The sequence below is a fragment of the Budorcas taxicolor genome, chromosome 3, assembly GCF_023091745.1.
Source record: "Budorcas taxicolor isolate Tak-1 chromosome 3, Takin1.1, whole genome shotgun sequence".
Lineage (NCBI taxonomy): Eukaryota > Metazoa > Chordata > Mammalia > Artiodactyla > Bovidae > Budorcas > Budorcas taxicolor.
The window spans coordinates 95779424-95796696 of NC_068912.1; the positions used below are offsets into that span (position 1 = coordinate 95779424).

Here is a 17273-nt window from a genome sequence, read left to right on the forward strand (position 1 = left end):
CTGGCGTGCTGTGATTCATGGGGTCGCAAAGAGTCGGACACGACTTAGTGACTGAACTAAACTGAACTGAGCAACTGAACTGAGCTGAACTAGATGATGGAGTATCTACGTGTGGCAAATGTATCCACTCAGAGAGCCTGTTAGGAGACGTAATATTATCCATTTTTATATAAAAAGAAACTGAACTTTAGACATAAAATATTTATTTGCGTAAAGAGTCGCACAGTGACTAGCAAAAGTGATTTTGAACTCAGGACGCTCTTATTCTTAAAGTCCTTGCTTTCAGGAGAGTTAGAAGACAGGCCACAAACTGAAAGAAAATATCTTCAAAAGATATATTTGATATAGGACTCTTATCCAAAATATACAAAGGATTCTTCAAACTCAACAAGAAAACAAACAACTCAAAAAAATGGGTCAAAGACCTTAGGAGACACCTCACCAAAAGAAGATACACAGGTGACAAATAGCCATAGGAAAAGATGCTACATTATATGTCATCAGGAAGTACAAATTAAAAGAACAGTGAAATACCACAACACACTTATTAGAATGCCCAAAATCCAGAGCACTGATAGCACCAACTGCTGGTGAGAACATGGGGCGACAGGAACTCTCATTCATTGCTGATGGGAATGCAAAATGGTCCAGCCACTTTGGAAGACAGTTTGGCAGTTTCTTACCAAAATAAATATACTCTTACCATATGATCTAGCAGTTATGCTCTTTAGTACTTACTGAAGGGAGTGGAAAACTTATGTCCACACAAAAACCTAAACACAGATGTTTATAGAAGCTTTATTCCTAATTGCCATAACCTGGAAGCAATCAATATGTCCTTTAGTAGGTAGATGGATGAATAAACTATGATACATGGAGACAATGGGTTATTATTCTTCCCCCCACTAAAAAGAAATGAGCTCTCAAGCCATGAAAAGACATAGATGAACTTCAAATGTGTATTATTAATTTTAAAAGCCCATGGTACATTCAACCTTCCCCTGTTGTTAAATAGAATAAGTTCCTTTAACTATTCACCAGAACTTTTAAGTGCCTGCGCTTTCCTTGGATTACTTATTAACACAGCAGATTTACTTGATTTGGGTCATTTTTCTTTAATTTAAAAACAAATTTGCTGTCTTTTAGTGTTACCAAGTTCATATACAGCTCGCCACATGACAGGCCGATAAATTGAGTTGTTGAAGCAGGGAATAGTGACTTGATTCAGAAAACCAGGAGACAGAGAAGATGGTAGACTAGTGCCCCCAAAAATCATCATACCTGACTTAGAATTCAGGCTTCTTTCATACTAAAATGAGAGGGCATGTGACTGGTTGTTGCAAACCTTTTGGTGCCAGAATCCTTTGTTCTTGCAGCTATCCTCATAGGTAGGTCAGGTTACAATATTCCTGTAAACCTCCAACAAGACAAATGTTACTCTCTGTTCTGCCGCTTTCTTTCTCTATTTGAATGGAAAAATATTATACCTTTGAAGATCAGAACCTTGAGAATGTTCTGTCCTGTTTATTTCCATGCTATTGGCAACATTCTTAACTTTAGAAAAAGTGATAGCATACAGAGTTTAAAGTAAAAGAAACAAATCCAGTATGGAGTTGCATTTGTTCTAACCTATTAACAGTTTTGTCATCAGCTGACAGGAAGAATCAGCTTGAATTCTTGCCTGCTGTGGAAGGTGAAAGTGAAGTTGCTCAGTCCTGTCCGACTCTTTGCGGCCCCGTGGACTGTAGCCTACCAGGCTCCTCCATTCATGGGATTCTCCAGGCAAGAGTACTGGAGTGGGGTGCCATGTCCTTCTACAGGGGATCTTCCCAATCCAGGGATCAAATCTGGGTCTCCCACATTGGAGGCAGATACTTTAACCTCTCAGCCACCAAGGAAGCCCTGCTGTAGCTATCATGCTTTAAAAATGTGGTCTTATTTTTGAAATAAAAGTACTGTAGAATCCCTTAGTTTTGAAAAGAGGAGAGTTTGTTGAACAGTTTAAATATATAAACTTTTTGTGTTAATGTAATAGAATATATACTTGTCAAATTAATTCATTAATTTAACATTAATTTGAATCATTGTTTTCATGCTCTCACTGGTCATTTTATCCCAAACTACAAGTCCTCATTCACAGAATAACAAAAGGAGTGTTTGTTGAGCATCTACTGTGGCTAGACAATGTTCTTAATACTTTATACATATTAGCTCAGCCTTATCCCATCCTTGTGAAAAAATACTAGTCTAATATCATTTCTATTATGTATCGTTAGGACATCTGTGGGGTTTTTGTTTGTTATCATCTGTCTTATAGGTATATATCATCATCTTCCCAAGTGTTAGTCGCTCAGCCATGTCTGACTCTTTGCAGCCCCAGGGACTATAGCCCACCAGGTTCCTCTGTCCTAGGAATTCTCCAGGCAAGAATACTGGAGTGGGTTGACATTCCCTTCTTCAGGGAATCTTCCCAACCCAGGTGAATTCTTTTCTGTCTGAGCCACCAGGGAAGCCAAAACATTCTTCAAAATATCTTTAAGACTTATTTATAAGGACTTCCAACACTTGCAGTTGTGAGATCATACCTCTAAGAATAATCATGAAGTTGATATTAAGTATCCTTGTCTCCTTTATTAACCAGTTCTGACAGAGGTGCTCTGTAAGCATCTCAAGCATCATTGACAGGAGAGAGGAGGCCTTATTTCAGGCTAATTCTTTCCCAAATAGTCTTTCCCAAATAGTATGTTGTCGTTCAACTTAGTATTTGAGGAAGCACCCTGCAATATGAGAACTTTTGTAAACCTTCAAATAAAAGGTAACCTTTTCAGTGAGAGAATTTTATATAGAACCTAATCATGTACGGCATTACGGACTCGATGGACATGAGTCTGAGTGAACTCCGGGAGATGGTGATGGACAGGGAGGCCTGGCGTGCTGCGATTCATGGGGTCGCAAAGAGTCGGATACGACTGAGCGACTGAACTGAACTGAATCGTGTACTTGTTGTTTTAGGGATGTAAGTGTCTTATGGAGTTTCTTTATTTTGTGTCTCTCCTCCAATTTGTTGTTTTTTAGGTGTTATAATAGTCATATCTGATTCCCATGTGCATTGGAGCCATTTATTTTCATCTCAGAGACATTTTTTTTTCACTCAATTATTATTAACAATTTTCTTAATGATAAACTGAGGCAATAACTAGACAAACAGGCTTCATTCTTACCCTCATAGAATCTACTACAATGGTAGACTTACAAGTTTTTTGTCCTCTCCACTTTACATATGAGCTTTCTTCATAATTGCCTTAACCTGGAAGCAACCAAGATGTCCTTCAATAGGTGAATGGATGAACCATGGCAAATCCAGGAATATCATTCAACACTGAAAGTAAATGAACTTTTAAGACATGGCAAGACATAGATGAACTTTAAATGCATACAATCAACCTTCCTATTTGTGGATTTCGATCTGCAGTTGTTTGAATCCACAGATGCTGAACCTGCAGATAAAAGAGGACTGACTATACAATGTCATTTTGTATAAATAACTTGAGCAACTTCTGTACTTTGCTTTCCATTTTATTGTACGCCTAAAATTACTCTTAAAAAAAAAGTCTTAATACATATATAACAAAATCCTATGCCCACTCAGCCCTTTCAACAAAACCCATTCAACAACATACCCATTTTAGCATAAAAATATGCAATGAGTGATACCAGTGATATTTTAGTCATAAAAATTCTACTTTTTTGTCAGTCTTCACAATCCTTCAGTGTCCAGAAGATTACATACCCAGATTTGCAGCAATTGTGTAGAATTAAATAATAAAATGAAGCTTTCTTGACTTTATTCTGTGCTGAATTTTTGAACCCATTTTCAGTCCCTTCATCTACCATGATGGAAAGTCAGAGAATTAAGTCTAACATAACCAGAAAAAACTGAATAAAGACTTGAAACAGATTTTGAAATGAGTCACAATCCTTCATTGTATTAGAATAAAGCAATCTTGTGATTGAAAGATTACCTTTATGTAGAGGTTAATTATTATGATGTATGTATATCTAAATGTAAAATTTTAAACTATAAAGTCAAAAAAACCTGCAGCCGTAATCTTTTTCTTTTTCCAGTTTCTTGCAAAATAAATACTCCAGTGATAATATTGATATCACATTTGATTTCACAAATATTATCTTTCACATATATTATCTTTGATTTCACATACATTATCTTTCTGTATCTTCATACCAACTCTGTGAGAGAGAGAGAGAACAGATTGTATTACCCTATTTTATAAATCAAGGACAGATTGTATTACATCATTTTCTAAGTAAGAACCCTGAAGTACAAAAATTCTAAATGATTTTGCCCATTATCATTGGGCGACTTGAGTGCTTTAGCCAGGCTGGAACCTCAGCCTTCTAACTTCACATCTGTTATAAGTTTTTGTCATGAATCATAGCAAAACTTTGGTGCTAACTTCTTGAAATGACTGTCTGAGTAACTTGTCCCTCCAAAGGGTCCCCAGCTCTACTGAGACTGCAGTAATTATCCTTTTTCTGTCTGTTCCTATGTAAATCTCCCCAACTGGCATATGTGTTCCTTTAAAATAGCTATCATGCCTTATGTTTAATCAGCACTGGGCACCTAGTAACTTAAAATTTCCTGACCCTTTAATTTCCTCAGTGCAGAATGAGGCCTATCTGGTCACCTGTAGATTGAGGAGAAAGTACTGACTACTGTCCTCTTATCTTCAGGAATTATTAGTAGCTATGGGGAAAGTTGGTGGCTCAGTGGTAAAGAATCTGCCTGCCAATGCAAGAGACTCAGATTTGAACCTGTGTCAGGAAGATCCCCTGGAGAAGGAAATGGCAACCCACTCCAGTATTCTTGCCTGGAATATCCTATGGACAGAGGAACCTGGTGAGCTACAATCCATGGGTTTGTAAAAGAGTCAGACAAGACTTAGCGACTAAACAACAATGATGGAGAAGATTAATGTTGATAACTGTGGAGACAAGCCCATTAAAGAGCCAGTGCATTTGTAGTGCCAGGTACTTTTAGTGAGTGCCTTCCTCCAGTTCCTCCTAAAATATACCCTTTTTTGATTTACGATTGGACTGTATGCAGCGATAGTCACAGTGGAAGTTAATCACTATTTTTCTTCCCTCAATCCTAAAAATAATGACTGTTGGAGTGATAAAAAGCTCTTTGGCTATTTCATTATAGTTTCAAAGCCATCTTTTATTTATCTTATCCTATTTAACCCTTTCAAGAGTCCATTGAGGTAGTTAGGGCAGGGATTACTCACCTCAATTAATAAAGGAGGAAACTCTAGCTTAGAATAGAGAAATGACTATTCCAAGATCAGGAGGCTAGGCAGTACTTAAATTGAGATTTTTCTGGCTCCTCCAGGTCTCTTTCCATTACACTACACTGCTTCTGATTGTCAATGACATTTATCATCATTACTATTTCATTACCAGAGGATTTCAGAGTGGGGGAGGAGAACTTTTTTCAAATGAAAAAAATGAAAGCAGTGTGGCTTGAAATTTAGCTTATGCTTCTTATCCAACTTAGCTTTGCTTTTATTTGTACTGAAATGAACTACATTGAGCTAATTGTGATAATTATGTTGGTGGATAGAAATGACAGAATCAATGAAGTTTTATTTGTTTGTTTGTTGTGTTAATCAGGTCTTCTAGCATTTGTGAAGTACACTGCCAAAATATCTAGATGCAAAAGCAAACAAACAAAAACCACTAATGAGGCTAAAAGAAAGATAACAATAATCAAAGACAAGATTTTTGTATAATCCATATGACAGCATACACTGCACATGATTGAAACTATGTAGATATTTAGGTGACATTTATGTTTTCCATTCCAGTATTTGTCTTCAGATAATTAGCCTAATTATAACACATTAGAAGTGTAGTTAGAACTAACCCACTATTAAGTCTGGTACCTATGAATTTGCCGATATTTCGGTTTCCTCATATGTCAGTTTAACTCACAGCTCCCCAAAAGTTACAGTGGATGTTTCCAATATGCTAATGGATACCCTATTTTATTTCTAATAATAATATAGAGAAACTTTATATCATCATTACATTAAATATGTGTTATTTTACTACCACCAAGGAAAAAATACATCTTTAGGCTATTCAGTGTTGTTTGAGTTCCTTTTTATAGACAAAAGTTACATGTACTCTTTCTCATTCTATTGTTTTCCTCTGTTTCTTTGCATTGATCACTGAGGAAGGCTTTCTTATCTCTCCTTGCTATTCTTTGGAACTCTGCATTCAAATGGGTGTATCTTTCCTTTTCTCCTTTGCCTTTTGCTTCTCTTCTTTTTTTCATAGCTATTTGTAAGGCCTCCTCAGACAGCCATTTTGCCTTTTTGCATTTCTTTTTGTTTGGGATGATCTTGATCACTACTTCCTGTACAATGTGATGAACCTCTGTCCATAGTTCTTCAGGCACTCTGTCTATCAGATCTAATCCCTCGAATCTATTTGTTACTTCCACTGTATAATCATAAGGGATTTGATTTAGGTCATACCTGAATGGTCTAGTGGTTTTCCCTACTTCCTTCAATTAAAGTCTGAATTTGGCAATAAGGAGTTTATGATCTGAGCCACAGTCATCTCCCAGTCTTGTTTTTGCTGACTGTATAGAGCTTTTCCATCTTTGGCTGCAAAAAATGTAATCAGTCTGATTTCAGTATTGACCATCTGGTGATGTCCATGTGTAGTCTTCTCTTGTGTTGTTGGAAGAGGGTGCTTGCTATGATCAACACGTTCTATTGGCAAAACTCTGTTAGCCTTTGCCCTGCTTTGTTTTGTACTCCAAGGCCAAATTTGCCTGTTACTCCAGGTATTTCTTGACTTCCTACTTTTGCATTTCAGTCCCATACAATGAAAAGGACATCTTTTTTGGGTGTTAGTTTTAGGTCTTGTAGGTCTTCATAGAACCATTCTCTTTAAGAAAATTAGAGATACCAAGGGAGCTTTTCATGCAAAGATGGGCACAATAAGGACAGAAATGGTATGGATATAACAGAAGCAGAAAATATTAAGAAGAGGTGGCAAGAATACAAAGAACTGTACAAAAAAGATCTTCATGACCCAGATAATCACGATGGTGTGATCACTCAACTAGAGCCAGACATCCTCGAATGTGAAGTCAAGTGGGCCTTTGGAAGCATCACTACGAACAAAGCTAGTGGAGGTGATGGAATTCCAGTTGAGCTATTTCAAATTCTAAAAGAATGCTGTAAAAGTGCTGCACTCAGTATGCCAGCAAATTTGGAAAACTCAGCAGTGGCCACAGGACTAGAATAGGTCAGTTTTCATTCCAATCCCAAAGGAAGGCAATTCCAAAGAATGCTCAAACTACCACACAATTGCACTCATCTCACATGCTAGCATAGTAATGGTCAAAATTCTTCAAGTGAGTCTTCAACAGTACGTGAACCATGAACTTCCAGATGTTCAAGCTGGTTTTAGAAAAGGCAGAGGAACCAAGATCAAGTTTCCAACATCCACTGGATCATCGAAAAAGCAAGAGAGTTCCAGAAAAACATCTACTTCTGCTTTATTGACTGTGCCAAAGCCTTTGTGTGGATCACAAGCAACTATGGAAAATTCTTAAGGAAATGGGCATACCAGACCACCTTACATGTCTCCTGAGAAGTCTGTATGCAGGTCAAGAAGCAACAGTCAGAACTAGACATGTAACAACAGACTGGTTCCAAATTGGGAAAGGAGTATGTCAAGGCTGTATATTGTCACCCTGCTTATTTAACTTCTGTGCAGAATACATCATGAGAAATGCTGGGCTGGATGAAGCACAGACTGGAATCAAGATTGCCGGGAGAAATATCAAGAATCTCAGATATGTAGAGGACACCACCCTTATGGCAGAAAGTGAAGAAGAACTTAAGAGCCTCTTGATGAAAGAGGAGAGTGAAAAAGTTGGCTTAAAACTCAGCATTCAGAAAGCTAAGATCATGGCATCTGGTCCCATTACTTCATGGCAGATAGAGGGGAAACCATGGAAACAGTGACAGACTATTTTGGGGGGCTCCAAGATCACTGCAGACGGTGATTGCAGCCATGAAATTAAAAGATGCTTACTCCTTGGAAGAAAAGTTATGACCAACCTAGACAGCTTATTAAAAAGCAGAGATATTAATTTGCTGACAAAGGTCCATCTGGTCAAAGCTATGGTTTTTCTAGCAGTCATGTGTAGGTGTGAGAGTTGGACTATAAAGAAAGCTGAGTGCCGAAGAATTGATGCTTTTGAACTGTGATGTTGGAGAAGACTCTCGAGAGTCCTTTGGACAGCAAGAAAATCCAACCAGTCCATCCAAAAGGAAATCAGTCCTGAATATTCATTGGAAGGACTGATGCCAAAGCTGAAACTCCAATACTTTGGCCACCTGATGTGAAGAACTGACTCATTGGAAAAGATCTTGATGCTGGGAGAGATTGAAGGTGGGCGGAGAAGGGGACAACAGAGGATGAGATGGTTGGATGGCATCACTGACTCAATGGACTTGAGTTTAAGTAAACTCTGGGAGTTGGTGATGGACAGGGAGGCTTGGTGTGCTGCAGTTCATGAGGTTGCAAAGTGTCGGACACAACTGAGCAACAGAACTGAACTCGAACATGAACTGAACATGTTCTCATTTCCCTAAATTAATTTAAATCTCAAAATAGTTATTTAATATCTGACTCACTATAAAATTCAATAGAAATTAATATATGTTAATTTCATTGGTTTGGCTAAACTTGGTTAGTGTTTTAGATCATAATGGTAATAAAACTAAATGTCTGTGCCAGGTACTGTGCTAGGTACTTTATAAGTATTATAGACTCATCAGCTATAATGATCTGAACTTCTGGATTAATATTGATTTGATCATGAATGACATTGTTACATTGTATAGAAAAGTTTTTTAATGCCTTCAGCAAACAGTCTTCTAGATACACTTTCAAACAAGATTATAGAGTATTGCCTTGGGAATTGAGAAATGGAGGTGTTATTATCCTGCTCAGAAAAGTAGCAGACATGCTAGGGTGGGGAGGTGTATATGATTAGCTTTATTTTAGGCTTGGTGCAGTTTCCTGAAGCCCCAGTCTATTGTCTGATAAAAACTAGTCTTGACCAATGTAACATTCATATGTGGAAAAATTTCAGATTTTTAAACCCTCCCTTTGAATGTAATGCCTAGACTACTAGAGTGAACTTTAATTTTGCTTCAGAAATAATAGAAAATGTCTAAACATAATTTTTTTTGCAAAATATAACCTCATTTTGTTTACAAATGATGGGTTCTACGTTTTACAGATGTGTCTTGCTGAATCAGGGCTCTCTTATCCCTGCCATCGACTTACAGTGGGAAGAAGATCTTCACCTGCACAGACCCGGGAGCAATCTGAAGAGGTAAGCATGTTTGTTAGCTTTTCATCAAACATAATGTCTGTCCTCCACTCACCTGCCCACTTCCTATTCTTTTTTATCTGCCACAGCAAAGAATAGGTAGAGTTAATGTAGCATGAATGACTTTTCAGTAAATTCTTAAAGGCAGAAACTTTCCAAGCAAGATTATTGCTAATGTGCTGCTTCTTGTTCTGTAAATTTCATGTTTGAAACAGACAGAATTGGGGTGGATCAACTGAAATGATTTTTACTTAGAATTGTTAGGTTAACAAAGGAAGTTTTTAGTTGCTGACTGCATAGTAGACTACATTTATTAGAATTCACCCTGAAGGTCCTTTAACTCATTGAGCTGGATCAGGTTCTATGTGCCAAACATTGTCCTCAATACTAGGGAACAAAGATGAATAACAGTGTACCTGTACCAAGGTGCTCAGAGTCAAAGGTGATATATTAGTAAACCAATAATAATGGCAAATGTAATAAATGCAGTGACAGCAGTGCATTACAGGGTGCTGTAGAAACAAAGAGGAGCAAGGAGATTGAACATGTTTATATATGTGGTATGCCTGTATGTGTCTTTGCAGGTCTGAACTATATTAAAAGGCAGAATCTTTTCCTTGGGTACAATAGCAGTGTGTCCAACCATGACTTGGGTATAAGGGAATGAGAAAGACAGCCTGGACATTGTAATTTATCAGTTTTAGAAGTATTTATTGGGACTTACTGGTGGTCCAATGGTTAAGACTCTGTGCTTCCAGTGCAGTGGGGGCAGGTTCGATCTTTAGTTACAGCATGGGAACTCTTAGTTTTGGCATGTGGTATCTAATTCCCAGACCAGGAATCATACCCCAGGCTCCCTGCATTGGAAGCACGGAGTCTTAGCCACTGGACCACCGGGGAAGTCCTTCAAAAGTTTAAATTAGTCCCGTAAAACCTTTTCCATTTACATTCTATACAAAATACAGTTGCAATTTTTTATTTAAACTTAAATATTTTGGACATTTGTTATGGAAGCTGCCACAAAACCTCTCCCACTATTCTCTGAATATGTAATTGTATCATTTAAATATGTAAAAGAGAAAAGGGACTGAATAACTGAAGTTGTAATCTGTGATCATCCTGTGAAAATGACAATTTTCTACTCAATTTTTGGAAATCCATAAGGAAGGGAGATTTTCCCCACACTGCAAATACTACTATACTATTTCTTTAGGTTTCTAAAAATGTTCATTTCCTTTAAAGAGCCCACACCATTTTTTCCAACACTATCTTGCTAATTGCTCATGAAAGGAAAAATAATATTGAGTTTCACTGCTTGAAGAAACTGCCAAAAACAATTTATTGAAATATTTTCTTCTACTGCTTGAGTATATTTTTAATGGCTAAAGTAAGTTATGCTTCAACCCTTTAATGAATAAATCTGCTAATATTAAAAGGAAGCCAACTGGCTCCACCCAGAATTCTTGATCATTTTATGATCTAAAAGGTGACAGTTACCTGTTTCATTTTATTTCCTTTTCTCACCCTCACCATTATATGTGTTATTTGGGCATTCCATTCAGTGGAGTGTGTGGCTCAGCTGGTAAAGAATCTTCCCACTGTGCAGGAGACCTGGGTTTGATCCCTTGTTTGGAAAGATCCCCTGGGGAAGGGAACGACAACCCACTCTAGTATTCTGGCCTGGAGAATTCCACTGACTGTATAGTCCATTGGGTCACAAAAAGTCAGACATGACTGCAGGACTTCCACTTTCACTTTTTACTTTCAGTGGAAGGAAAAGTGGCTAAAGTAAGTTATGCTTACTTTATGCTTATTTATGGAAAAAATTTTCCCATAAATTGAGGAAAAGTGTATTAGAGGGTGGCATATACTTTAGATTAATGAAGGAAGAAAGTAGAGTAGGGTTAGGGAGCTTTGTAAAACTAAGAGGGCCACAGTCTTGGGGATATCTTTAAATCTGATTTTCTGGGATGAGTCCATTATTTTTCCTTCCCTGGCTAAGTAAACGTACCACTTCCTCCAGGCGGCTGGTGAGAAATGGGAAAGGAGCCGTGACTTGGTTTTTATGTTGTCATAAAATTATGAAACTGGAAGCAGTTTTTTATTTGATTTACACTTGCCCATCCATTTATGCCTCATTTATTTAAACATTTTTCAATGTCTTCTACATGCCAAACATTAGGATCCCAGTCTTTGTGCTGAAAGAGCTCACACAAAATAATATCTGCATTTTATCTCTAATGGCAGGGTTCTGTCCTCATGAGGCAACTGGTTCCATTGTTGAGCATCTCTGTTGGTATCTACTACTGCTGCTGTTGCTAAGTCACTTTAGTCATGTCTGACTCTGTGCGACCCCATAGATGTCAGCCCACTAGGCTCCCCCGTCCCTGGGATCCTCCAGGCAAGAACACTGGAATGGGTTGCCATTTCCTTCTCCAATGCATGAAAGTGAAAAGTGAAAGTGAAGTCACTCAGTCGTGTCCGACTCTTAGTGACCCCATGGACTGCAACCTACCAGGCTCCTCCGTCTGTGGGATTTTCCAGACAAGAGTACTGGAGTGGGTTGCCATTGCCTTCTCTGCTGTTGTTACCTACCCTATATTAAATCAGAAGCTATGACTGTAGAATTGTGTAGAACTCAGTGGTTCTACTTCTTTCCTCTTGTTTTAACCCATCTCTTACATGACTTTGTGTGTTTCAAGATAATTACCACTTTGCTATTGATTGTCTTCAGCCTTGAGTTAGGAAAAAGATATTTGAGACCAGTAGTTAAATGCAGGTTTTGAATTTTATGCATTGTACTTATGTGTTCTTTAACTGGGGGAATTTTTTTTCTTACATTGTCCTTCTAGCCCTGCAAATACATTTTCCTTATAATTAATATTTTCTCATTTCTTCCCATCTTCCCTTTGTTCCTGAGCTCCCTTTCAATGCTTATGTGCATGCTAAGCCGCTTCAGTAGTGTGTAACTCTTTTGCAACCCTATGGACTGTAGCCCAGAAGGCTCCTCTGTCCATGGGATTCTCCTGGCAAAAATACTGGAGTCCTCCTCCAGGGGATCTTCCCTACCCAGAGATCGAACCCACATCTCCTATCTCTCCCTCATTGGCAAACAGGTTCTTTACCACTAGTGCCACCTGGGAAGCCCCTCCCTTTCAATGATCTTTCCATATTTCTAGGTACCTTAGCTAGGTACCTATCTCTCCTCATCCCAGCTCCTTGGTTGGGACATTACAGGGACCCCCACTGGACCCAGGTTTTTTGAGAGTTGTCCAATCCTCAGTTGATAGTGTAAGAGTAGGAGGGATACTCCAAGAATAACAACAACAAAAATAAAATCCCAAGTTTAAAATATAGTTATGTTAAAACTATTGATTTGTAATTTCAGTTAAGCAGACATCTATTGAATACTTACTGTGCTAATCAAATGAATATAAACTGAAAATTTCATATTATGTAATTAATGAGAAAGATGAGATAAGCATAAGATACTAGAGAAACACACTTACAGGAAAAGGGGTGCTATAACTTTCAAGAATGTTGGTAGGCAAAAGCCTTGTCTACCTTATCTGCCTCTGTAGCTCTGACACCTGGTAAAGCTCCTGGTATATACCAGCCACAGAGTAAATACTTTGTGAATGAATATTTTAAAAAGAAAGAAGGAGAGGGAGAACTAGAGCAATTTATATCCAAATCAAATGAAAATGAAAAGAATGAGTCACAGCCAAAGAAGAAACATGGATGTAGTATTCCATTTGGAGGAAATAGCATGATTTGATGTAGCGAATGGGGAGACCTAAGTGCAGTTTGGTGTTCATGCAAAATAAAATGGGAGACAAAGAAAGATAAGAAATGAGACAGCGGTGAATAGGTTTTTATATCTCAAGTTGGAAACTTGAACTCTGGGGAGCCAGAAGACGTTTAAGTGGAGGGTGATTTTTTTTTTCTGTCTCCCAAATGGACATTTTAGAGAAAAACATTTTGACTGCTGTGCAGAGACTAGATGTAAGGGAAGCAAGACTAGAGACAGAGAAATCAGATATGAATCTGTTGTACTAGTATAGGCAGAAGATAATGAGATCCTAAACTAGAACATCACTAGTCAAAAAAGAGAAGGAAATGGATTTAGGATATATTTTGGAGGGAAAATCAGTAGGACTGGTGACAGACAGGATCTGTGGGAGAAGAAAGAGGCGGAGGATAAGAATACCTAGGTTTTGGCTTAATTGGCAGAAAAGATTTATTCAGTAGTTATTCAGTGAATTCTGATTACATCCTTTCTCTACCCCTGACACTGGCATAAGTGTTAGGAATATGGCTATGAACAAAATTAGTCTTTCCATAAAGGAGCTTGTTCCTAACTAAATGAAATTAAATGCACATAATTGCCCAAAATTTGTGTTTCTTTTTTTTTTTAATGTATATATTTTATTGAAGAATAGTTGACTTACAGCGTTTCAGGTGCTCATCAAGGTGATTCAGTTAATACAAATACACATATATTATTATTGAAAATTTGTAGTTCCCTATGCTATACAGTAAACCTTTGTTTCTTGTTGCATATCTATTTTTTAAGAAGAAATATAGCATTCTATTCATACTAAGTCAAACAAGTACAACCAAAATGTCATAATTTTTTTAGTTAGGCAAAAATTCATAAGCTTTCTAAAATATATGTATTATACATATTTATATATATATGTGTGTGTGTGTGTGTGTACAAAAGCTTTTCTAATACATTTGATAAAGGCTTGAAGAAAAACATCAAAAAAAAGATGGAGAAATCGGAGAACATAAACTAAATGAAAGGAAACACTGAATATGAAATAGAAAAAGTGAAACAAACTAGATAAAAGTAAAAGATCATCATATAATCTAGTTGTTTTTTATGACTGCTCATTAGAAACATAAATATGGAGCTCTGAAGAAAAAGCAATACCTGAGCATTTGTATTTTTCAAAAAATTTCAAGATAATTCTGATATGCATCTGGATTTTAAAAAGTGATTACAGGTTTTTCTATTAGATCCTAGTTTATCCTAGTTTTGGTGATACAGAGTTCTATTATTTTTCTGTTAACTAATCATGATACAGTGGTATTAAATGAGTAATAGTTACAGAATCACAGTAGTAGAACATGTTTATCAGTTTTCACAATCTATAGCCAGACAAAAAATAAAAGTCAATTACAATTGCAAGCAATAATTAGAACAAAATTAGCTTAACAGTATAAAATAATTACATACAGTTTGGGCAGATCAAGCAGAGTGATGTGGTAAGTGGAAGTGCATACATCCATATGTTTTCTTTCACACAGTCATTTAATCCATTTACATTTAAGGTAATTATTGATATGAATGGTCCTATTACCATTTTCTTAATTGTTTTGGGTTTATTTGCTGTAGGCCTTTTCCTTCTCTTGTGTTTCCTGCATAAAGAAGTTCCTTTAGCATTTGTTGTAAAGCTGGTTTGGTGGTGCTGAATTCTCTTAACTTCTGCTTGTCTAGAAAGCTTTTGATTTCTCCATCAAATCTGAAGGAGAATCTTGCTGGGTAGAATATTCTTGATTGTAGGTTCTTCCCTTTCATCATTTTAAATATATCTTGCCATTCCCTTTTGGCTTATAGAGTTTCTATTGAGAAATCAGCTGATGTTTCTATTGAGAAATCAGTTCTATTGAGAACTCCTGATGGGAGTTCCCCTGTATGTTATTTGTCATTTTTCCCTTGTTGCTTTTAATATTTTATCTCTGTCTTTAATTCTTACCAAATTGATTACTATGCATCTCAGTCTGTTTCTCCTTGGGTTTATCCTTCCTGGGACTCTCTGCTTCCTGGACTTGGTTGACTATTTCCTTTCCCATGTTTGGGAAGTTTTCAGGTATTATCTCTACAAGTATTTTCTCAGGTCCTTTCTCTCTTTGTTCTCCTGCTGGGAGCCCTATAATGCAATAGTTGGTGCATTTAATGCTGTCCCAGAGGTCTCTTAGGCTGTCTTCATTTTTTTTTTTTTCATTCTTTTTTCTGTATTCTGTTCTGTGGCGATGATTTCCACCATTCTGTCCTCCAGGCCATTTATCTGTTCTGCCTCAGTTATTCTGCTGTTGATTCCTTCAAGTGTATTATTCATCTCTGTTTGTTCTTTAGTTCTTATAAGTCTTTGTTAAACATTTCTTGACTCTTCTCAGTCTTTGCCTCTATTCTTTTCCTGAGATCCCAGATCATCTCCCCTATCATTATTCTGAATTCTTATTCTGAGTTCTGTCTCCACTTCATTTAGTTGTTTTTCTGGAATTTTATTTTGTCCCTTCATCTGGGACTTAACTTTCTACTTTGTCATCATAATTAACTTTCTGTGATATGTTTTTTTGTTTTAGCCACTGTGAGACTGTGCTTCTTCTGTCTTCCTTCTGATGGATGAGTCTAAGTAGCTTGTGTGAGCTTTATGATTGGAGGGACTGGCAATGAGAAAAACTTGTTCTTGCTCTGGTAGACAGGGCCTTGCTTAGTAAAGCTTTAATCCAACTATCTGCTGATGGGTGGGGGTTGCACTCCCTCCCTGGTAGTTGTTTGACCCAGCCCTGGTGTTATGGGCTCTATGGTAAGGTTAATGGGAAACTCCAAGAAAGTTTATGTCAAAGGGGACCTTCCAGTGCCTATCCCTATGTGGTGAGCCCCTGTCGACCCACACCTACACAGGAGGCCCTCCAACACTAGCAGGTAGTTTTGGTCCAGCCTCCTGTGGGATCACTACTCCTTTCCTCTGGGTCTTGGTGTGTGCAAAATTTTGTTTATGCCTCACCTCCAAGACTGGAGTCTCTTGTTTCCCTCAGTCCTCTGGAAGGCCTATAATCAAATCCTGTTGGCCGTCAAGGCCAGATTCCTTGGGGATTCCCAGTTCCTTTGTTGGATCCCCAAGCTGGGAAGCCTGATGTGGGGTTCAGAACCTTCACAATAGTGCAAGAGCTTCTTTGGTATTATTGTTCTCTAGTCTGGATCAGCCACCCGACGGGTATGGGATTTGATTTTATCGTGATTATTCCCCTCTTACCATCTCATTCTGGCTTCTTCCTTGCCTTTGGATGTGCAGTATCTTTTTTGGTGGGTTCCAGCGTCCTCCTGTCAGTGGTTGTTAACAGCTAGTTGCAGTTTTGATGTTCTCACAGGAGGAGATGAGCACACGTCCTTCTACTCCGCCATCTTAAACTGGCTCTTTATTCATGTTTTGATCTCTGCATACAACTGAAATGCCTAAATGAAAAAGTTTCAACCAGACACACTGGTTTTTATTGAAACAAAGTCTCTTCCTTATTTTCCACACTCCCAGGGCAAGACAATTACTTAAAAACTTAGCTTATGGTAGCTGCTTAGAGCTCCAAAGGTGACTGGGTGTCACAGTGGGACTGGGCAGCCAGGTGGGAGGTGAAGGAGGGGGCTAAGCTAAGACAAAATATGTTTATTCCAGTCATTGAGGGACCTGCTGTTCTTTGAAACTGTCCCAGTTGATCTGATACATCAAGATATTTATGATCCTTTTGACTGTTCAAATTAGGATGTTTTTATATCAGCATCAGATTTTTTTACCCTAATTTGTTAGCTGAAATGTTTGTTGTTAGAGTCTATGTTCTGCCCATTATCTTGATCCTACTCCAACTAGCTTCTCCGTACAACATGGGAAGGGTAAGGACTCACTCTTGCATTTTTAATCCTCTGTCTATTGGATTGTCTTCTCTTCATTCTAAATATTTATATATATTATATATATAATATATATATATTCTCATCCTAAATATATATATAATATAAATATATATACATTATATAAAAATA

The 17273-nt window shown here is 37.6% G+C and overlaps 1 protein-coding gene across 1 annotated transcript in view; it reads left to right on the forward strand.

Moving 5' to 3' along the window:
• The window catches only part of FAF1 (Fas associated factor 1), a 487842-nt gene that overhangs the window by 297948 nt on the left and 172621 nt on the right, over positions 1 to 17273 (forward strand). Inside the window, exon 9 of the mRNA XM_052636540.1 lies at positions 9353 to 9448. Within this exon, the coding sequence (XP_052492500.1) occupies positions 9353 to 9448 (96 nt within the window). The remainder of the gene's footprint in view (positions 1 to 9352; positions 9449 to 17273) is intronic.